This window comes from Kogia breviceps, chromosome 2, assembly GCF_026419965.1.
Source record: "Kogia breviceps isolate mKogBre1 chromosome 2, mKogBre1 haplotype 1, whole genome shotgun sequence".
Lineage (NCBI taxonomy): Eukaryota > Metazoa > Chordata > Mammalia > Artiodactyla > Physeteridae > Kogia > Kogia breviceps.
The window spans coordinates 131,899,992-131,922,247 of record NC_081311.1 but is presented as its reverse complement, the minus strand read 5'-3'; the positions used below and the strand labels follow the sequence as shown (position 1 = coordinate 131,922,247).

The 22,256-nt window shown below is 34.4% G+C and overlaps 1 protein-coding gene across 12 annotated transcripts in view; it reads right to left on the bottom strand.

The window, feature by feature from the left end:
- SLC4A10 (solute carrier family 4 member 10) overlaps positions 1-22,256 on the bottom strand; it is a 303,415-nt gene that overhangs the window by 129,754 nt on the left and 151,405 nt on the right. For all 12 annotated transcript variants that reach the window (XM_067026174.1, XM_067026178.1, XM_067026173.1 and 9 more), the window contains 2 exons: positions 13,218-13,356; positions 3,153-3,313 (listed from right to left, as the gene is read on the bottom strand). In XM_067026174.1, coding sequence (XP_066882275.1) covers positions 3,153-3,313; positions 13,218-13,356 — 300 coding nt within the window. The remainder of the gene's footprint in view (positions 1-3,152; positions 3,314-13,217; positions 13,357-22,256) is intronic.

Genomic DNA, 22,256 nt, shown 5'->3' with positions numbered 1-22,256 from the left:
GCTAAGTCTACAAAAATCTCTTTAAAGAATTATTTAAGAGTCTATTAAAAACATATCAGAACATTGATATAAAAATCCTTGACCATTCTAAAACAATATCTGGGTCATATTTCTCTACTAGGAAATGTCTAGAGAACATTAAGCTGCAGAGCCTGTGCATTTGCAAAGTACTAGGGCTTAGAGCCCTTAAAGATAAACTATTATATCTAGCTTTTGTAAAACAGAAACTAGTGACTAATACATTAGCAACTGCCTAACATATAGAAAAGTATGATAAATAAGAGGTGAAGAAAAAGTTCCAAATCTTAAAGTTAATCACTATGGTCCCAAATTATCATGAAATAGAATAAAACAAAATTTATGATTATAGATTAATCAGAAGAAATTATTCCCATCTCTGCAAGTGTTACCTGTAATGTATCACTTTCTATTTATCTGTTTATAAAATGGAGGAAACAGTCTCCTCCCTACCTCATAAGGTTTCTGTGATAATAAAATATAGTAAAGGATGTGAAAATACAAAGTTAGAAGTCTTCAAAATGTAAAACATTTACTACACACTTAGTAATACAGTTAAATTGTCACAAAGTAAAAATATCAATAAGTAAACAGTAAGAAAATAATTACACGCTATCAGAGAAAATGTATTAATGAGATTTTATTGAGGGCAGAAATAAATACCTTTGGATTAAATACACCAAATTAAAATTACTCGAAGATAGAGAATCTCTTCTCATTAATGATTGAAAAGGGACCTAAGGAAACAACAATCAACACAGGTACTTGTAATCCTATTTTTCTACGTGGTGTTACTCTAAACTACTGACCTTTTCTGAATGGCAGTTTACACTGTTGTACACTGAAAATGGGACATTTAAAAAGTTGGTCTACTTTGGAGGCAGAAAAATACAGACTAATTAGAAGAGAAGAAAGAATACTAAAAAGCTATTTGGGATATTGAGACTCCCACTGAACTACTTTCATTTGTAAGAATTTCATTTCTAAGTAGACTTAGAAAATGTAATTTGCTTTAAAAAGCTAGATTCAACAGAGCTAACAACCTTTACATATTCTACAGAGTTGAGTTTGGGGAAGAGGGCAGGTTTAGGGAAAGGAAGCATAAGTTTAGACAACAAAACCAAGCTAAGGTGACAAACAACAGAGTTTTAGTCAATTTATAACAGGAGAATATTTCCTGGTAGAAATAAATTTCTAAAGAAAGCATTAGAAATTACATGTTTTAAGAAATTGAAAGCCTGGTAAAACTATGAAGAAAATTTTCTGAGGCTAATTTTGCCTGGTTGAGGAATTTGACAGCTTCATTACATACAGCCAATCCAAAACTCATTTGAATTAATCCATTTTCAAAGGTAATACCATCAGTGACATAAGTAGCAGAAATAAACTCCTTATTTTGGGCAAGACCTTTAACCTTCTGAGTCACTTTGTTTATGAAGGATAACAATAATAATACTAAGCCCCAAGTTTGTTTTGAATATCAAAAAGATAGTTGTAGAATTACTAAAAAGAGCTTCCTAAACTGCAAAGTACTAGGAAAAACCCAGCCATTTCATTCATAATTAAAACATAAAAATTTTTATTGGGTATCAGCAATACCCCATAATGTAAAGCTAGGAAATTGAATTGTATGGCTACTATACCAGCCTTCTCAGGAAGTTTGCTAATTTCCATGTTAATCATTTCTTTAAGCCTTGATTTAGTATGACCTGTTATTGTATCCTGTGTTCTTCCAAAAAGTATACTGTGTTTAACTTTATATTGTCATTTAGGCTCTAGTTCTGTATTTTAAAATGTAATCTCTTTATAGGTGTTGTATGAAACTGAGGGGAGGAAAGCTCATCTTTCCTGTTTTTTTTGTGTGTGTATTTTTGTTTGTGCTTAATATTGTGAGCCAAAATATCTCTCCATGCTTACTTTTTTTTCACACATATTGCTATGTATGTATGCCTATCAGCACCAAAAACCAAATAAATAATTTTAAAGGAATTAACAACAACCATTTCAAGCCATCTCTTTCTTCAGGCACTAGTTGTAGTGTAATAGAAGGAACATGAAGCTAAAAGTCAGAGGCCCTTAAATGGAACTTGAACCATGAAAGTTTCAGAATTTCTATTTTCTTATTGAAATATGGGAAAGCACTTACTTTATGAGGTTATTCTGAAGATTAAATTAAATACATTATTTTTCTAATACAATACTTTCTCATTTATGTGATTCAAAAACACACAGAGTGTTTTGGGTTTTTTTCCCATCTCTATAATATAATTAAGACACTGAAGTCTCTCTGAAGTCTTTCTACTCCACAAATAAATTCCACATGGAACTGCTTTTATTTTTTTCTGAACTAGGAATTTTTAAAAATGCCTGAGTCTTAGCTTTGTTTTTATTTTTAAAAAGCTCCATTAACCATTTCGTTTATACCCTTTCAAAACTCATTTCTGTGTTTTTTTGTATTATTTTGTTTTTACTAAAATGTTTGTCTTCCAGCTGAAAAGACATAGGAGTTCTTTGCTTTTATTTCCAGAGAAACAGTAAGATGCTTCCTAAATATAACTGCTTGTGTGATATAGCCATAATAGACTTCTAGTACAAATCATTCATCCCAGAGGCAAGCCATAGTTTCAATTACAAACTAATCTAAACTGTATCACTTGGCCTCCTCTGGAATTCAAGATTTTAAATTCAGTTTAAAACAAATGGCCATACCTTTCTGTTCTATTCTAAGCTAACATTTTTCCTAATTACTAAAACTTTTTCCTTTGGTTATTTCATGTATTTGAATATTGAAAAAAATCAATCTCTAGCTTTATGGATTTTTCCTTCAATTTTCTAAAGGTGACAGTCTAATTACATATGATGGTGAAAAACAATATATGCTAAATGGAAACCAAGGTATATAGATTCTTGTTCTAGACGTGGCACTGGCATGTTAGACCATATTTCTTTGAGATTCAACTTCTTTTATCTTAAATGAGGTGGTAAAACAAAGTTATTTTTGAGGTCTCATACACTGATCATGAGAATTAATTTCGTAAAAGTCACACATGTATAGAATTATAAGAAAAAGGGAATTACAAAAATCAGCTGTACCCATAAGAGTGAAATAGACTAAGGAGAAAAAAAGGATGTACCTGCAATTTCTTCTAAAGTGTTGGCATGCATGTCCAGCAATACAGTTCCATTCAGAATACAACTTCTCAATTCAAACAAGCTGTGCAGTGAAAGAGTAGCCACATAAGGCTTGCTCCACCTTTCTCCTCCATCTTCCACATCTTCTTCAAACTTCAACCACCTACACAAATTAATATTATTATAATTTTTAAAAATTTGTAACACGTTTTTATTTCACCATTACCCTGCTATAAAATTATTCTTAAAACAAAGCACATTAAAAGAGGGCCATTCCAAGATGAAAAAAAAAGAAAGGGGGGGGGTGAATTTTAGCCATAAGTATAAAACAAATGATTTTACTACCATAAAGACACTGATATTTATAGCACAAATATTTCCATAAAACATGCATTGCATTCACTTTAAGAGATCTCCCTTCAGGCATTAAATTACCTAATTTTGAATTTTTCCCAAGTTATAAATAAATATTATTATCAGCACATTGAATATTACATTGTAGATGAATGAACCTTTATCCCAACAATAAAAGGTAGAAGTATAAAGCTATTCACATTAGTTCCTGGTTTCAAGGATTTCAGAAGTAAGTATAAGCCAGCCCAAGTCATCTGGTTTATTTCATTTTAATTCCATTTAACAAACATTCTTTTTGTCATTGAAAGATATGTTTAAAACAACGAAAAACTAAGTTCTTTTAATTAATCTTTCTAGCACTGAAAAAATATATCAATATAAGTGTTTAGTCAGTGGTCACAGGGAATCTGTTGTAGAACTAATAAAGAGAGTATACTTCATGGAAAGATAATGGTGGTTGAAAAAATGCAAAAGAAAATGAAAGAGTACTCATTTTTCTTTTAGTGGGAGGTCTTAAAACAATATTTGAATCTCTTCACAATTTTGCCCTTTGATTTTTAGGGAAGCTAGTATAATTTGGGGACTATTCTGTAGGAAAAATACTTATTAGGTCTACTTGAATGAAATCCAGTGATTGTAGTCACTTCCTAGGGACTAAATCTATGAGAACTGAGCTCGGCCCCCATTCCCTGAGTGTTCCTGCCAGGGCCAGAGAATAGAAGAACCTTGATAACACGGTGCCAAATGGGAGACCACTGCCTTCTTGGAGTGAAATGAGTAGTAATATCTGAGATGGTTCCTAACTAAGATAAATGGAAGGGATAAAGAGAAATCGATGATTTTACTGCTCTGGCACTAGCACTAAATCTCTTATTCTTTTAGGGACTTGCTTTTTAATCTTAGTAGATAACCAAATTAATTCGACCATTTCTAATGAAGCCTAGCCTAAATGCCTCTCCTCTCTCCATCCCCCACCATTTTCCTCATTTTTTCTCTCATTGTCACTTTTGCGCTAACTTCCTCTCTCCATGCAATATCACTCAAACTTCCTATCTATATGATATTTTATTACTGTTTTGTGTAATCAAATGATCCAACTCCAACTCCAACAAGGACATCTTGTATAGTTAAGAACCAGTGTATCGGCCAGTTAAAAAAACTAACCAAAAGGGCTAGTCAGAAAGATTAGTGTGTAGAGTTCCAAGAAAGATAAAGACAGCTATGGATCTGTCCTCAGAGTTCAACGACGAAAACGTCAGGAAGTAAAAAGGAAACTAATAGGGAAGAACAGTTATGCCTGCCAAAAATTTACAGGCATATATTTATGCCTATCGTAAGTTTAGAGAATGCTTGAAGGTTGAAAAAACTTATATTTAAGCACAAATCACCGACAGTATCTCTTCAAATGGTGACAGTTTTATAAAGTATTTTTGTCTACGCAGTTGGGAATTTTCTCATATTAGTGAATCGTAACGATTTTCAGCCCTTTACAGGGACATAATGCATCACAGATCATGGGATGGTCATTAATGCTGCTCACCAACTATAACTAGTTCTCCCTCTCTTCTTAGTAAAGAGTAGGATATCACTACCTGGCTTTTTTTTTAACTGGGTGAGGCCACTGTTGACAAAGAATTGTGAGCAGAAATTATCTGTGCCACTTCCAGACTGGAGTTTTTCATTGCTAGGATGAGACCCTCTGGAGCTCTTTTTCCCTCTGTGGCCACCAGCTATGTTCAAGATGTAGGCGGTTCTATCATCCAGAGTCTCTGAGTAACGACTAGTGCAGTGGTGCAGAGCCTCCACTGATTCATGATGGACATGTATCATGAACCATAAATAAACCTTTGTGATTTTAAGCTTTTGAAATTACAGGATATATTTTCTAGCATAATTTGGCCTATCCTAACTGATACAAATTTTAGCAATTCATACCAGCATCAAGTTCCTAATTAGAATTAATGGTGAGAGTGAATATACTTTTGATAAACATAATAATCTAGTATTTCTCGCCAGGTATAAAAGTAAGGCCATGGTAACATTGTGAATGTCAATATCTCCAAGGATCAACCTCTTGACAGACGTTTTGAAATGGGATAGTACTGTGGAAAGTGTATTGGACTAGTTGGGAATAAAAAGAAATCTAGGTCTTGGGCCCTACTCTATATCTAAGTCGCTGTGTGACCAAGGGAAAGTCTTTCAACTTCTCTGGGCCACAGTTTTCTCATCTGTAAAATGATGAGACAAATTCAACACATTCAAAACTTGTGCAAGACCACCTAGTCACTAACCTTGTCAAACCAGATCAACTCCAACTGTTCTTGTTTTTCTCGAGTCTGTGCCCATTTTCTACCATAATACAATTACTTCAGTTGGATTTATGGACTTTTTTAGCTCAGATATCTTATGCTAAAGCCTATAGTGAAAACAACGGATTTAACATTTAATTTCCGTTCTTGTCTGGAACAAATCTCAAGTTGAAAAATGTTCTGTGTTCTCTCCCTCTCGTCTTATGTTATCCACAGAAGGTGTACCAAGAGAGTGGATACAACTTTTATTAAATCTTCTGTCACCTTATATACTACTCACATATGACGTGGTTTTTCAGACAAAAAGAATAAAAGAAGGGAGTCTTTACAGCTTCACTTATGCTGGTGTTATTTTGACTGAAGAACCTTGTTAGATTTGAAATCTAGTTTCCAGTCTGTTGTGTAGTAAAGAAGAATTAGGGTCATAAAAGGGTGTAATTTTGTTTGGGGGACTATAGATTTCTCATTTCTGGGACTCTGGTACTTTCTGTCATCTTTCTATATAGAATTGCTACTAAAATGTTGTATTTAAAATTTTCACTCGAGAAATCCTGAAAAGAGTGTTGATACATTACTAAAAAAACCATATTGTTTCTTAAGTACTTAAGTATAAATCTATAGACTGATCCATACAATAATATTGTTTGTAAGTTGTAATAACGCTAATAATAAATTCATTTTTAAAGATCCATGAGCTTCTTGATCTATGCAAAATGATCCAACCCCTTCCTCTAAGGGAATTTATAGTTAAATTTTACTTCCAGATAACAGTGAAAATAATTAAATAAGTAACGAAGCATCTACATCATTTTATCTTGGTTCCTTTGGAAGGGAATATTTAGATTAAGAATCTTGAGAAGATATGCGGGGGGTGTACGTGTGTTTGTATGTGTGTAAAAACCACCACCATAATCAAGATACAAAACTGTTCCATCACCACAAATGAGCTTCCTTTATATTCCCAATCTTCACCCTGTTTCTTTCCCCTGGTAATCATTAATCTGTGCTTCATCACTATAGTTTTGTCATTTTGAGGATGTTATGTAAATGGAATCATATAGTTTACAACTTTTTGAGATAGACATTTCTTCACTAAAACACAATGCCCTTGAGATCCATCCAAGTTGTTGTATATATCAATAGTTTGTTCCTTTTTATTGTTGCAAAGTATTCCACTGTATGGATGTACCAAAGTTTATTTAACCATTCACCCACAGAAGGATATTTGAGTTGTTTATAGGTTTTTGCGATTACAAATGAAGCTGCTATGAACATTCATGTAGAGGTTTTGTGTGAACGTAAGTTTTCATTTCTCTAGGATAAATGCCCAAGACTGTGATTGCTGCGTCATATTTACTAATGCATGCTTAGTTTTATAAGAAACTATCAAACTGTTTTCTAGAGCAGTGCTACTATTTTACATTCACACCAGCAATAACTGAGAGATCCAGTGTCTCTATATCTTCACCAGCATTTGCTATTATGACTTTTTTTTTTACTTTAGTTATTCTATTGGGTGTGCAGTGGTATCTCATAGTGGTTTTAATTTACATTTCCCTAATGACTAATGATATTGAACACCATTTTATGTGTTTATGTGCCATGTGTATCTCTTCTTTGAAAGGCCTGTTTTTTTGCCCATTTTTCCAATTGATTTGTTTTCATACTGTTGAACATTTAGAGTTCTTTACATATTCTAGATATAATTTTTTTTGTCAAATATATGGTTTCTGAATATTTTCTCCCTGTCTGTAGTTTGTCTTCATCCTCTAACAGGATTTTTCACAGTAAAAAGTTTTTAATTCTGATGAAGTCCAATTTATGAATATTTTCTTTCCTTCTTTTATTCAAAAGATTGTGCTTTTGGTATCATGCCTAAAAACTCATCTTCTAGCCATAGGTCCTGAAGATTTTCTCTTATGTTTTCTCTAACATTTGTATAGCTTTATGTTTTACATTTAGATTTATGATTAATTTTGAATTAAGTTTTGCATATACTGTGAAGTTTAGAATGAAGTTAATATTTTTTACCTATATGTAGATCTCTAATTGTTCCAGTACCATTTGTTGAAAAGACAATTCTTCCTTCACCTTTGTCAAAAATCAGTTAGCTGTACTTGGGTTAGTTTTTCTTAGTTCTCTATTATGTTCCATAGAACTACACGTCTATCTGAGAAGACATTTTAAAAACAAAAACTCCTTCCTTTAGAATAATTTCTTTCAAACTGGGGGCTTGATCTTTTAGACCAAGAATGGAGACTCTTGTGAGTTCCAAGCAGTTTGGATGGCCAAGTATAAGTTATATGCATGGATGGTTTGATATAAGCAAAGGTTTTATGAGTATTACAGGAGGAAACATAAGATACTTTCCATAAAAAGGAACCCACAAGTTACAAATATCAAGTTACTAAACATTTCAAGATTCAGTGTTTTATGCCAACTCCAGAATGATGCCAAAAGCTTTAAAAGATATTTAAATGAATATATTTTAAAGATACATAAGTATATCTCTCTTTTCTGTTTTTCATTCCATTTCATACTCCAAAGATAGAAATTAGCAGGTCTAAGAACACACCAAATCCTGTTTTAAGATTTGTAGTCACTGAATATACTGTCAGTTAGAAAATGCCTGGTTGCAGTTAATGACCTAAAGTGCTGCAATTTATTCCAGTTTTCAAATAAACTCAGCTGACATTTGTTTGAATAGCAAACCAAAGCAAACAAGAGTCTCACAGGCATGAATGAGATGTGATGGACAATTGAAAAAAAAAAAAGAAATTGTAGGCCAACTGCATGACATTTTCTATGGGGGAGGGGTGGATTTAAACTCTGTTGATATTATTTTCATTTCCTTCAGTATGTCTGTGTCTGTTTTCATCCATAATTAACACATTGGAATCTCCTTCTACTAAGCAGCAACAACATAAAATAGGTGTTTCCTGAATTCTTTGAGGATTAAGTTGATGATAATCTCCTCTACAATACTCATATTAGAAATCTACAAGATAAAATTCTTCTGCAAATTAGAGATAGATGATTTCTGTAGAATTTAACTTTCTGTTTATTTTATTCTCACTAATTTAGTTTAACTTTTCTAATAATTTTTATTCTCTGATTCTACCCAAAAAGGGAGTAAAGGAGTTACCATATCATCCACAATGATAGTCTTGGGGGAAGTCATGAATTCTCAAGAGAAAACATCCTTTTTGGGTAGAGTTAAGCATATGGAGGGTGAAGGGGGAACATGGTTAGAGTGGGGGCTGGAGATTAACAAATGTAATCATAAAGTACCTATTTCAAGAGGAAAGGGGTATTAAAATATATCCAAACTTAGAGTTTATTGACATTACCTGTTCTTAATTCATATTATTTTCACACCTCACATTGCACTGAAAAATCCTGATGACTTGACCCTTTACCAATTTTAAATATCAAATACTTTCACATCATCAATAAAATTGTTTTGGTGTAATAATCTTTTTCCACATTACCATGTATGTATCAGAGGCCTAACTGCTATCCCTTTCTTTGCCTCTGCTGAGCTCATTTGTGGGAAGCATTTTTAAAGGGCAACCACAGTGAGTCAAGCATGTTGTCTCCACAACTGCACAGCTGTGGTATCTTCGGGTATTTTTCTATTAATAACATTATATGTTATTTATAAGCAGGACATTGTAATTGTGTTGATTTCATTAGCTCTGTCATATGGTTTCTTCTAGGGTTTTTTAAAAGTGAACAGCTGGTTTTCACAAACATTTATTAAATAATTATTATTCAGAAATTTAGCTTCAAAACCTAAAACTTTGCTTAAGTTTTACTTGGCAACAACAGTGGCCATGAATTATTCAAGATGTGACATGTGGCAGGTGCAATGTGCTGATAAAATACCCTTTTTATTTCTATTATTAGGGTAGAAAATTATTAAGCCCCCTGGAATACTAATCAAAAGAAAGAAGTACTTCAAATGGTTATGGTAATGATTTATAAGAATTAAATTGCATTTGAAAAACCCGATGGAGTCATGAATTAACTAAACTTAGTTTTGTTAGATGAACTAGGGCATCGAGAACAAAATTACTTCCACCACTTTAAAACCTACTCCATTTCTAAGTCCTCAGTAAACACGTTCTGTTCTTCCCTGATGTGTTGTGTCTCAGCCAGAATTCATCTACTCTCCTCTTCAATGTCTGTTACTATTTTGATTGTTCATCAGATGTCTCCTGAACCTCAAATACCTGCACCGTGCATAAGGTTCCAGAAGCAGGGCTAAGAACACAGGTCCTGTCCAATGACATTAGAAAATACTAATAAGTAACTGGGTCACCTCTCTCATTCTTTATAAATAAACAGCAACATATTTTGATGGCTTAGGATAAACATGTTGTTCAAGTTAATCCATTAGAGCATGAAAAATCCTACCTACTCAATTGTGACAAGAAAAGAGCTAGATTCTAGCATTGCTCTGCTATCTCCTAGCTTGATGAGAGTGGGAAAGTTACAAAGAAGTTACTGCTTAAAAGGAATAGATCACCATTTGACCTGGAAGGTGAAAAATCACCAACCATTTTATTAATAAGGGAGTTACTCCTGTCAAAACGCATACTCCAATCTTACTTCTCAGCTCTATTCTGAGGGATGAGAGTGAAGAAAGAAATATAAAAGAAATGCTTCCAAAAAGTACTTCTCAGCAATTGATTAAAGAGATTCTAACCAGAGCTGCAGAGTCATCATAACCACCAGATCTCCTTCCTTCAAGTAGCCAGGAACACCTGTTTCTTAGAACCGGCTGAAGACGGATGCCTCTAGCCTTAAAAACATCTAAGGAGGTTTTTACTTCAAATTCCTTATCAACAGCTCTTTAATCATGAAAGAGCAAAATGTATAACACTAATTGGTGGAGAATATTATCATATATTGTATTTCTGTCATCAAAGAAGATGAGCACACATATTATAGCCTTGAAAATAATACTTAGTTTTTGATGCAGTTGGAAGAAAAAAATTAGGTAGATGGTTCTTAATCTCAAAATTTGCCAGGTCATATAAAAACCGTTTCAGGGCTTCCCTGGTGGCCCAGTGGTTGAGAGTCCACCTGCCGATGCAGGGGACACGGGTTCATGCCCCGGTCCGGGAAGATCCCACGTGCTGCAGAGCGGCTGGGCCCGTGAGCCATGGCCGCTGAGCCTGCACGTCCGGAGCCTGTGTTCTGCAACGGGAGAGGCCACAGCAATGAGAGGCCCGCGTACAGCAAAAAAAAAAAAAAAGGTTTCAAATTTAGTTCTATATATAAAATATTATAATAGCATCAGAAAGAATTTAATTTATGTAGTTTTTTCATTAAAAAAGGTAATTCACACAGAATAACATACCACCAGTTTAAGGCATTAAAAAACACAAGTAAAAAAATGAACAGCTTGAAATAAAACAGGTAAAGGAAATGAACAGTTAGTTCTCAGGAAAAAAATAAAAACATATGACAAAATGTTCAATCTCACTAATAATTAGAGAAATACAAATTAAAACACTGAGATTTATTTTGCATCTATAAAATTAACCAAAATATTTACAAGTTTGATGATTTTGTGTGGCAAAGGTTGGGGGAAATAAGCATTCTCATACATTGTTGAGGGAAGTATAAATTACCAAAACATTTAATGAAGGCAATTCTGCAATATCTACAAAATTTAAAAAAATATCTGCTCTCTTTGACACATAAATTCCACTGCTAAAAATTCACCCTACATGAATACCTACAAAATAATCCCGAAATATATGTGTAAATGATTATTGCAGCAATGTTTACAGCAAAAATAAACAAAGCAACCTAAATCCCTATTAAGACTGGCTAAATAAATGAAAGTTAATCCATAACTAAATGTGATGCAGTCATTAAAGAGATTAAAAAGATTGAGTAATCTGTATTGATAATATGGAAAATGATCCACATATATTAAGTGAAAAAAGCAAGTCATGAACGCAGTATATAATACCTCTTATGTAAATATAAAAAGGGCATACATTTACATGCAGATGTAGGCATTAAAATTTTTATGAAAAGATGTACAAGAAGCAATTAATAGTGATTACCTTTGAGGAGAAGAACTATGAACAAGAGTAGAGCAATGTTCTTGCTTTTTTACCTTTCTATGAATTTCTTTTGAATTTTAAATATTAGCAGTTAGTTTTATTTTTTTAAAGTTAACAGAGATGAACTAGGTGAAAGCCATTTTTATCTTCTATTTACTTTTAGTATACTTTAAATAAAAGAGAGCTAAAAAGACCACTTAAACTATATCAAACAAGAATTAACCAGGCCAGTATTATTTATAATATTATCATGTTTGAACATTTAATTCCACACTACCTCTGGCTCGAGTTAAGGCAATGATTAAATGCAAGACCTGAGACTCTACTCCTAAGGTCTACTGAATCTACATTTCAACAAGATCCCTGGTGATATGTATTCACATTAAAATTTCGGAAGCAGCAGGTAAAAGATAACCCTAGGCGTGCCCCCAGTTCCTAGTGCACACCTGTATCACAGCATTCATTATACAGTACTTACAACTTTGTTTACTTATCTAAATCCCACATTAGAGGTGAGGTTGTTAAAAGCAAGATCTAAGGTGTTTTTTTTCTTTTTCTTTTTTTCTTGTTTTTGGTGTGGCTTTGGGGATCTTAGTTCCTCAACCAGGGACTGAACTCAGGCCCTCGACAGTGAAAGCACAGTCCTAAACACTGGACCGCCAGGGAATTCCCTAAGACTTTTGTTGTTGTTCTATATCCATTGCACCTGGCACACAATAGACCATAAATGTTTGTTAAACAAATGAGTAGATACGCAAGAAAGGATGACAGCAATTCATCAATTACATGGCAATATGGAAATATTAATTACAAATGACAGAAAAAGTGATTTCTTAAAAATTGTTTTTTAAAACCACTATGTTTAAATGTATATATATCCTAGAAACATATTACAAAATATTTTTACCCTCAACAAATAGTACATAAATTCAGGACTCCAACTAAAGTCTCTTATAATGTTTGCCCTTTCTTTTAAAAAGTCCCATATAATATCACCAGTTGGGGCACAACCTAGCAGTCGAAAAGATAGAAATAAATTACTGTTAGATATCTACTGTTTTCCTAATGACACGCAAATTATGCTACTGTTTAAGACTGCAGCTGCTGCTGGTTCTGCATCACTGTTTACTATAATTACAGCTTTCAGTTTTCATCCTGACCCATATCCCATTATAGGATATGCCCAGGCCAGATGAGCAATTTCGGAAATCAGCAGCACTGATGGATGTTTGCAAAATTGTGGCATTAGATATATCTCTTTCTAATAGCATGAAAATTCTTTAGTATACCTTCATCCTTCAACAAAAAAGATCCTCACCTGGCTGTTTCTCGCCATTCAGCATCCTCACCTTCACGCCAGCAAATCTCATCCAGTTCGGTAAAAAGGTCATGAGGAATGTGTTCCTCATCATCATCCTCAGTTCCAAGAATAAACTGTACCCGTTGTGATGGGGTGTCTATGGAAATCAGAGACATGAACATGCATTATCATGACTTGGAGTTTGAAATGTCCTGGTCACAGGACATTTCAACACGACACTTCAACACGACTCCAAACTCACATCTCCCCTGCCCCCCACACTGCAGCACGCAGCCAGAGTAGACTCGGGAAATTAAGACTAAATTTGGCATTATATTAAGTCTAGTATAATGCAGGATCATAAATATGTAATATGTAAATATGTAATGTATCTATATTATCAAAGATAAAATAAAATGTGATGATTATTTTGGATTACATATAACATCATGGAAACTATTTCTACATCTCTCTTATACACACACATTTTCTTTCATCACATATGCTACATTTTATGGTAATATTCATAAGAGTAGACTACGATAAAATTCACTTATACTAAAACTGTGCTGAATATAATTCACCAAAGAACTCCCTTGTGATGCTTCTTTGTAGTCACAACCTTATCCCTCTCCTAACCCCTGGCAACCACTAATCTGGTCCCTACTGCTATAGTTTTGCCTTTTCCAGAATGCCATATAAATGGAAACAAACAATGTAGAGTTTTTTGAGACACTTGTTATTCACTTATCATAATGCCTTTGAGATTTGGGGATATATCTGTGTCACTGAATGTATCAGTAATTCCTTCTTTTTATTGCTGAGTAATATAGTCCATTGCAGGAATGTACCATAGTTTTCTTATCCATTCACTTACTGAAGGGTATTTAGTTTACAATTTTTTCAATTGTGAATAGAAGTGCTATAAGTATTCTTGTACAGGTTTTTGTGTGAACATAAGTTTTTATTCTCTAGGGCAAATACCTAGGAGTAGGATTGCTGGGTTACCTAGTAAATGTGTTGTTCAATCAATACATTGGTGATGAAAATTATAAAACTTTATTGAATGATGTAAAAGTAGACCTAAATAAATGAGTAGGTTTATATTAATGGGAAAGCCCAATAGTGGAAAGCCATCTTATAAATTCAATGTTATTCCAGTAAAACACCTGGTATTTTCACATTATGCACCTATTAAAATGCCCCAAATCCAGAACACTAACCACACCAAATGCTGGCAAGGATGTGAAACAACAGGAACTCTCTTTCACTGCTGTTGGGAATGCAAAATGGTATAACTCCTTTGGAAGACAGCTTAGCAGTCTCTTACAAAACTAAACATACTTTTACTATATGGTAGAGCATTGCACTCCTTGGTATTTACCCAAAGGAGTTGAAACTTAAGCCCACCAAGAGACCCTGCACACAGATGTTTACAGCAGCTTTATTCATAGTTGCCAAAACTTGGAAGAAACCAAGATGTCCTTCAGTAGGTGAATGGATAAATCTATTATGATTCACCCAGACAATAAAATATTATTCAATGCTAAAAATAAATGAGATAGTAAGCCATGAAAAGACATGGAGAAATCTTAAATGTATATTAGTAAGTGAAAGGAGCTGATCTAAAAAGGCTACATACTGTATGATTTCTATATGTAGAAATTTCTATTTCTATATTTCTAATATACTGTATATATTTCTAACTATATGACATTCTGGAGAACTCTGGAGGGAGTAAAAAGATCAGTGGTTGCTGGGGGTGGGAGTGGGATGAATAGGCTGATAACAAAGGATTTTAAATACTCTGTATGATATTATAATGACAGATATATGTCGTTACACATTTGTCCAAACCCATAGAACATACAACACCAAGAGTGAGCCCTAAAGTAAACTATGGTTTTGTGCATGATTATGATGTGTCCATGTAAGTTCATCCTTGGTAAAAAAAATGTACCATTCTGGTGAGTGACGTTAATAATGGGGGTGGCTATACCTGTGTGGAGCCAAGGAGTATATGGGAAACCTCTGTACCTTCCTGTCAATTTTCATGTAAACCTAAAACTGCTCTAAAAAATAAAGGCTTTTTTAAAAAACATCTTTATTGGAATATAATTGCTTTACAATGGTGTGTTAGTTTCTGCTGTATAACAAAGTGAATCAGTTATACATATACATATATCCCCATATCTCCTCCCTCTTGTGTCTCCCTCCCACCCTCCCTATCCCACCCTTCTGGGTGGACACAGAGTACCGAGCTGATCTCCCTGTGCTATGCGGCTGCTTCCCACTAGCTGTCTATTTTACATTTGGTAGTGTATATAGGTCCATTCCACTCTCTCAGTTCATCCCAGCTTACCCTTCCCCCTCCCCATGTCCTCAAGTCCATTCTCTATGTCTGCGTCTTTATTCCTATCCTGCACCTAGGTTCTTCAGAACCATTTTTTTTAATTCCATATACATGTGTTAGCATACAGTATTTGTTTTTCTCCTTCTGACTTACTTCACTCTGTATGACAGTCTCTAGGTCCATCCACCTCACTACAAATAACTCAATTTCGTTTCTTTTATGGCTGAGTGATATTCCATTGTATATATGTGCCACATCTTCTTTATCCATTCATCTGTTGATGGACACTTAGGTTGCTTCCATGGCCTGCCTATTGTAAACAGAGTTGCAATGAACATTGTGGTACATGACTCTTTTTGAATTATGGTTTTCTCAGGGTATATGCCTAGTAGTGGGATTGCTGGGTCATATGGTAGTTCTATTTTTAGTTTTTTAAGGAACCTCCATACTGTTCTCCACAGTGGCTGTATCAATTTGCATTCCTACCAACAGTGCAAGAGGGTTCCCTTTTCTCCACACCAGTATTTCTTGTTTGTAGAGTTTTTGATGATGGCCATTCTGACCGGTGTGAGGTGATACTTCATTGTAGTTTTGATTTGCATTTCTCTAATGAGTACTGTTGCTGAGCATCCTTTCATGTGTTTGTTGGCAATCTGCATATCTTCTTTGGAGAAATGTCTATTTAGGTCTTCTGCCCATTTTTGGATTGGGTTGTTTGTTTTTTTGATATTGAGCTGCATGAGCTGCTTGTAAATTTTGGAGATTAATCCTTTGTCAGTTGCTTCGTTTGCAGATATTTTCTCCCATTCTGAGGGTTGTCTTTTCGTCTTATTTATGATTTCTTTTGCTGTGTAAAAGCTTTTAAGTTTCATTAGGTCCCATTTGTTTATTTTTGTTTTTAATTTCCATTTCTCTAGGAGGTGGGAGGAAAAGGCTCTTGCTATGATTTATGTCATAGAGTGTTCTGCCTATGTTTTCCTCTAAGAGGTTTATAGTATCTGGCCTTACATTTAGGTCTTTAATCCATTTCGGGTTTATTTTTGTGTACAGTGTTAGGGAGTGTTCTAATTTCATTCTTTTACATGTAGCTGTCCAGTTTTCCCAGCACCACTTATTGAAGAGGCTGTCTTTTCTCCATTGTATATTCTTGCCTCCTTTATCAAAGATAAGGTGACCACATGTGTGTGGGTTTATCTCTGGGCCAAGAAATAAAGTCTTAAAATACAGGGCATCTCAGTTTTTAAATTGTTTAATTGTTCCCACCAATGTGCAGCAGTGTATCTTATATATGATTACATATATTCAAGAAATTATAAGAAAGGAAAAATAAACTACTTTTATATAGCATATTTGCTGCAGGCATTAGTAAAGCATTTCTTTTTTAGAATATTAATATATGAGATATGGTTTATTGCCAAATATTTTGAGAAATTTGTCAAACTAAATTTTATAGCAAAATGAATAAGAATTGAGTCAATAGCCATGTCTCCTGCTTAAGAGCCTCTTCAAAAGAATATGCAAATTTCCTAGATGTAACATGAATGTTGAGTTTGAAATGAGACTGATGGATTTCCATAAATATGAAATGTACTTAAGGAAATCACAGTGCAGCATATGCATTTATGATTTAATTTATCTGAAATAAGAAGCTAGTATTATATTTTTCCTAAAAGTATACTATCTGGGTGATAGTAATATATACTAAACCCAATCACATCAGAGTCAAATGAAATGCTTCTTGACAGCCTGTTACTTCTGTGGCTGGTTCTTCTGGACCAAAAAAAATAAATAAATTAATTAAAAAATAAATAAAGTCAGTGCTTCAAACAGCCGTAAAAAAAAAAGAGCATAAGTTGCAATTTTAGAGTTACACTAAGAAATCAATTAAATTTTTCTATTAGACCTACCCAGTGTGACCAGACATAGCAGTTTTGTGTTTCATGACAGCCTATTCTAACTACTCACTCACTTGTCAGAAACCAAATCCCAGAGTAGCCATGCCTCAACATTGGTATTATGTTTCTCATGCTTTTGAAACAATTTCTCTCATCACTGTTTTCAATGACTTCTTTCAGTTTACTCTGCATCAGTAATCTGGGTATCTATAACACTTACCATACATCCAACCCCCCCAAACTCAAGTACTATGTGCAGGAAGCTTGCATTTAAGACTTATTAGTATTTCCCCTAATAAAGCATGAGGATCACTCATCACAACATAGTTATTAAATAAACATGAGGAAATAAGACCCTCATAGTTATGAATAAAGAGGATTTGAAAGTCTGAGTGAGGTAGGGCATCATATGTTTAAAAGACTTCTCGAAGACACAATGATAACAGCATAGAAAATAATAATTTATTAACATAGGATAATCTATTCATGGACAAGAGGTATTTTATTTGGGTTTTAAACAATATATGACTCCGTGTATCTGGCTTTTCATTCTTTAGAGTAGAAATGATTTTATAGGTATTAGTTTATGCTCACAAAAGTCTTTTTATGATCATCCCATCAATGTACTTTTAATGTCTTAAAGAGAGGCTCAGATTATGTTTCAATACAGCAAATATTCAAAATGTGTTATTCAATGACTTTTTAAATATTTATGCAACTTAAAATTGCATGACATAAATCATGTAAATTATAGTAATATCACAATCAGAAATAATTTTTCTAAGCATAAATATTTCTCCTATGTTGATAGATATTTTATTTATTTTTAAGATAGCCACTGAAAACATAGATCATTGTAATACAGACTGTAGCTAAGACTATGATAGATTAAGATAAGGTTCTGTTTCTGTATTTAGTAAAATATATAATGGAAATAAATTACAGTGTGGAGAAAGCTGCACTAGGGAATAAGGGTCTCAGCCTCTTAGTATCCTCTTCTGGAATTTGTAGATACATCAAAAGACACCATTAAAAGAGTGAAAAGATAAGCCACAAATGTGAGATAATTGAAACATGAAAAACCAACAAAAGACTTATGTCCATAATATATAAAGAACTTCTACAAATCAAAAAGAATAAATGATCCAATTAAAAAAAAAAACCAACAAGCATAGACCTGAATAGGCACTTCATAGAAGAGGCTATCCAAATGGCCAAAAAAGCACATGCAAAGTTACACAACCTCACTGGTAATCAAGAAATGCAAATTAAGATAATGACATACCATTATGCCCCTCATTAGATGGTTAATGTTAGTAGAATGAAATTGTCAAGTGGTAGTTAGAATGTAAAACAACATATGCTCTCACACTTTGCTGGTGAAAGTGTTAATACGCACCCTATTTTGGAAACTGTTTGGCATTATCTACTAAAGTTGAAATACACATATCCTATGCCTCAGTAACAAATAATTCCATTCCTAGGTATGAGAAACGCATATGTGCACCAAGAGACATATACAAAAATGTTCACAGCACTGATCTTCATAGTATCTCCAAAAATTAAATAACCTTAATTTTCATTAATAGTAGAATGCATGGTATATACAAACAAATGAGCACTGTACAATAACGAAAATGAATAAACCAAAGCTACAGCTAAAAACATTGGTGAATCCCACTAACAACACAATGTTGAACAACAGAGACACAAATACCTCCTATATGACTTCGTTTATTAAAAGTTCAAAAACAGGCAAAACACCCAATGTAAGAACAGACTAGAGATCCTTTTGGGGAGAAGGGAGAGAGTAGTGACTGGGAGGGAGGACAAAGGGGGTTTCTGGAGTGCTAGCCAAGACAATATTTACACAGATGTTTCTTTGTCATAAATCATTGAGCTGTACGCTTATGTTTCTATGTGTTTTTGTTGTTGTTGTTGTTTTTGCGGTACGCGGGCTTCTCACTGTTGTGGCCTCTCCAGTTGCGGAGCACAGGCTCCGGATGCGCAGGCTCAGCGGCCATGGCTCATGGGCCCAGCTGCTCCGCGGCATGTGGGATCTTCCCAGACCAGGGCATGAACCCGTGTCCCCTGCATCGGCAGGCGGACTCCCAACCACTGTGCCACCAGGGAAGCCCCCGTTTTAATGTTTTAACATTCATAAATACTTGTGTTATCCTTTACATAAAATAATTTTTTAAAAACTCATTGATATTCTTATATATCAGCCAATTGGGAGTTAAATAGGAACATGACATTTTGCCATCAATAAACAGATCTGAAGTTATGTTTTCTGTATTTGCTTCATTCTTCCTAAAATGTGTACACAATTTATCATCTAAGAATGGAAAAATCCCAGGTCTAATTCAAGGGTTGCGCTAATTTATACAGTACCTTTGAGTACCATATTTTAAATAAGCATTTAATAAAACAGATGTCTTTAAGATTTATTTCTAGTGCTTATAGATTAATTATAATTTATATACTCTTGTCATCTCTCCTGTTACATTCTTTGTTGGGAGGCTGAGGAGAAAATTAACATTAAAGGGTTCTGTATTTCTCTCATTATCTTTTATATTTTCACTGACTTCAAGCTAATGCTTCAAACTTATTTTTAAACAACTCAACCATGTTCCCGGTTTAAAATATAATTTAAAATTATATAAGGTGGGGCTTCCCTGGTGGCGCAGTGGTTGAGAGTCCGCCTGCCGATGCAGGGGACACGGGTTCATGCCCTGGTCTGGGAAGATCCCACATGCCGCGGAGCGGCTAGGCCCGTGAGCCATGGCCGCTGAGCCTGAGCATCTGGAGCCTGTGCTCCGCAACGGGAGAGACCACAACAGTGAGAAGCCCGCGTACCGAAAAAAAAAAATAAAATAAAATAAAATAAAATATATATATATATATATATATATATATATATATATAGTGAATGAAAGACAATATTAAAAATAAGATGCAAAGTTTTAGCAGTATTCTGTCCTCAGGGAATTGATTACAGTAGGAAGAAAAATTAATAATCACAATCTTATACAATTTTGTTAAGTGCAGTAACAAAAGTAGGTTGAACTTATTTGCAGGCATCAAAAGTTTTGTATAATCAAAGTATCACCACCACCATTACAACACAGTCAAAAAGCTGGGTCTATCTTTGGACTCACCTAGAAATCACATTCCAACCATGGGATCTGGTGGACTAGACCCAGCCATTGCAGGCCTGTGACATGAGCATAATCTCTTTGGCTACAGTAAGGCCTGTTCAGTTTTCCCTGGATGCAGCACTGATACAACCAAGTTCCTAACAACACTGCCTTACATGATTGGGTCATATAATAAAGTGGGATTCTGTGGATGTTTCTCGTATATTGGAATGACAACATTTTTGAGTGCCAAAATTCAAACATTTACACTAAAATCTTTTTGTTAAATTGATCCTTGCTCCAGAAACATGGGTCCAAATTATTCCGTGTCTTCATAAACCCATACTCTAATTTACAATATAAAAGCTCCAGGATCCCAGCAGAGGAACCTAACGCTTCTTTACATTCTCCTCTATCTCATACCTCTTTGGAAGTTGAATTATTTATAATTTTAAAGCACCTGTAGGAATGTCTTCCAAAGATTTTCTTTGAAATCTTTCCAAGTAAAATAAGTATTCCTAAGTCGTCAAAATTTTTCTTCGAAGGCTTCAGCATAGTAATCTCATATATTCATACTATGCTGAGTATCAAAGGCCAGATCAAGTGGGATGGTGTTCATAACATGGTTTCAGTCTCAGCATGTAACTGAGTACTTGATTATCAAGGCACTTAAACTGACTGTGGAATAGGAACATAGGCAGATTATTAGTCCTGAAGAAACTTTAAAAAGTGAAATATAGGAGGTTCTACTGCTTAGCGACTACTAGGGTGCCAAACCTTTGTCCCTGATAAAACAGATCTTAGGTCTAAATGGCAATACAGATACTCAGATGGTTGGTGGAGGAAGGAATAGGTGGCGTCCGAAAATAGTGGCTGACACATCAGTGGCAGAATCTGGGCTACCTGGCTTATGGCCAAGTTTCCCAAATAAAGAGGCAGGACTTTCTTAAGATAGATCAATGGCTCTTGATCCTATCTGGATATTAAATCATCTGGGATACTTTTTAAAAATACCATGGCCTAGGAAAACACCCAAGATTAATTAAAGCCTTTGAGCATCAATATTTTTTAAAAGCTCCTCAGATGAGTCTAACATGCAACAAGATTTGACAAGCAATATTCTAGAGTTTGTCCAATTTTAATGTGCATATAAGTTACCAAAAGTTATTGCTAATACACAGATTCTGATTCAAGAGGTCCCGGATGGGGCCTGAGATTCTGCATTTCTAACAAGCTCAAATGTGATGCTAATATTGCTGGCTCATGGACCACACTTCTTTTCTTTTTAATATTTAACATTCTTTATTCCATAAGAACATTTTAAAGTTATCTTTTCTTCTACTTAATCCCTTGTCATTGAGTCCCAGCCTTTCAGCTGACTCTGACCTATTTTCTTTATAAAGAGCAGTAGTTAAATGTTTTTGACCATGAATGCCATTACACAGTTTACACCCTCATTCATCATATCCTTACCACTCCCTTTTGTTTTAGTCCAGCCACTTCTCTCACTTCTGCTACTTGAGTCCAACCATAATAGGTACTTGTGCTATTCCTGCTCCAGTGTCCTTGGAGTATCATTGCTTTACAATGTTGTGTTAGTTTCTGCTGTATAACAAAGTGAATCAGCTATATGTATACACATATCCCCATATCCCCTCCCTCTTGCGTC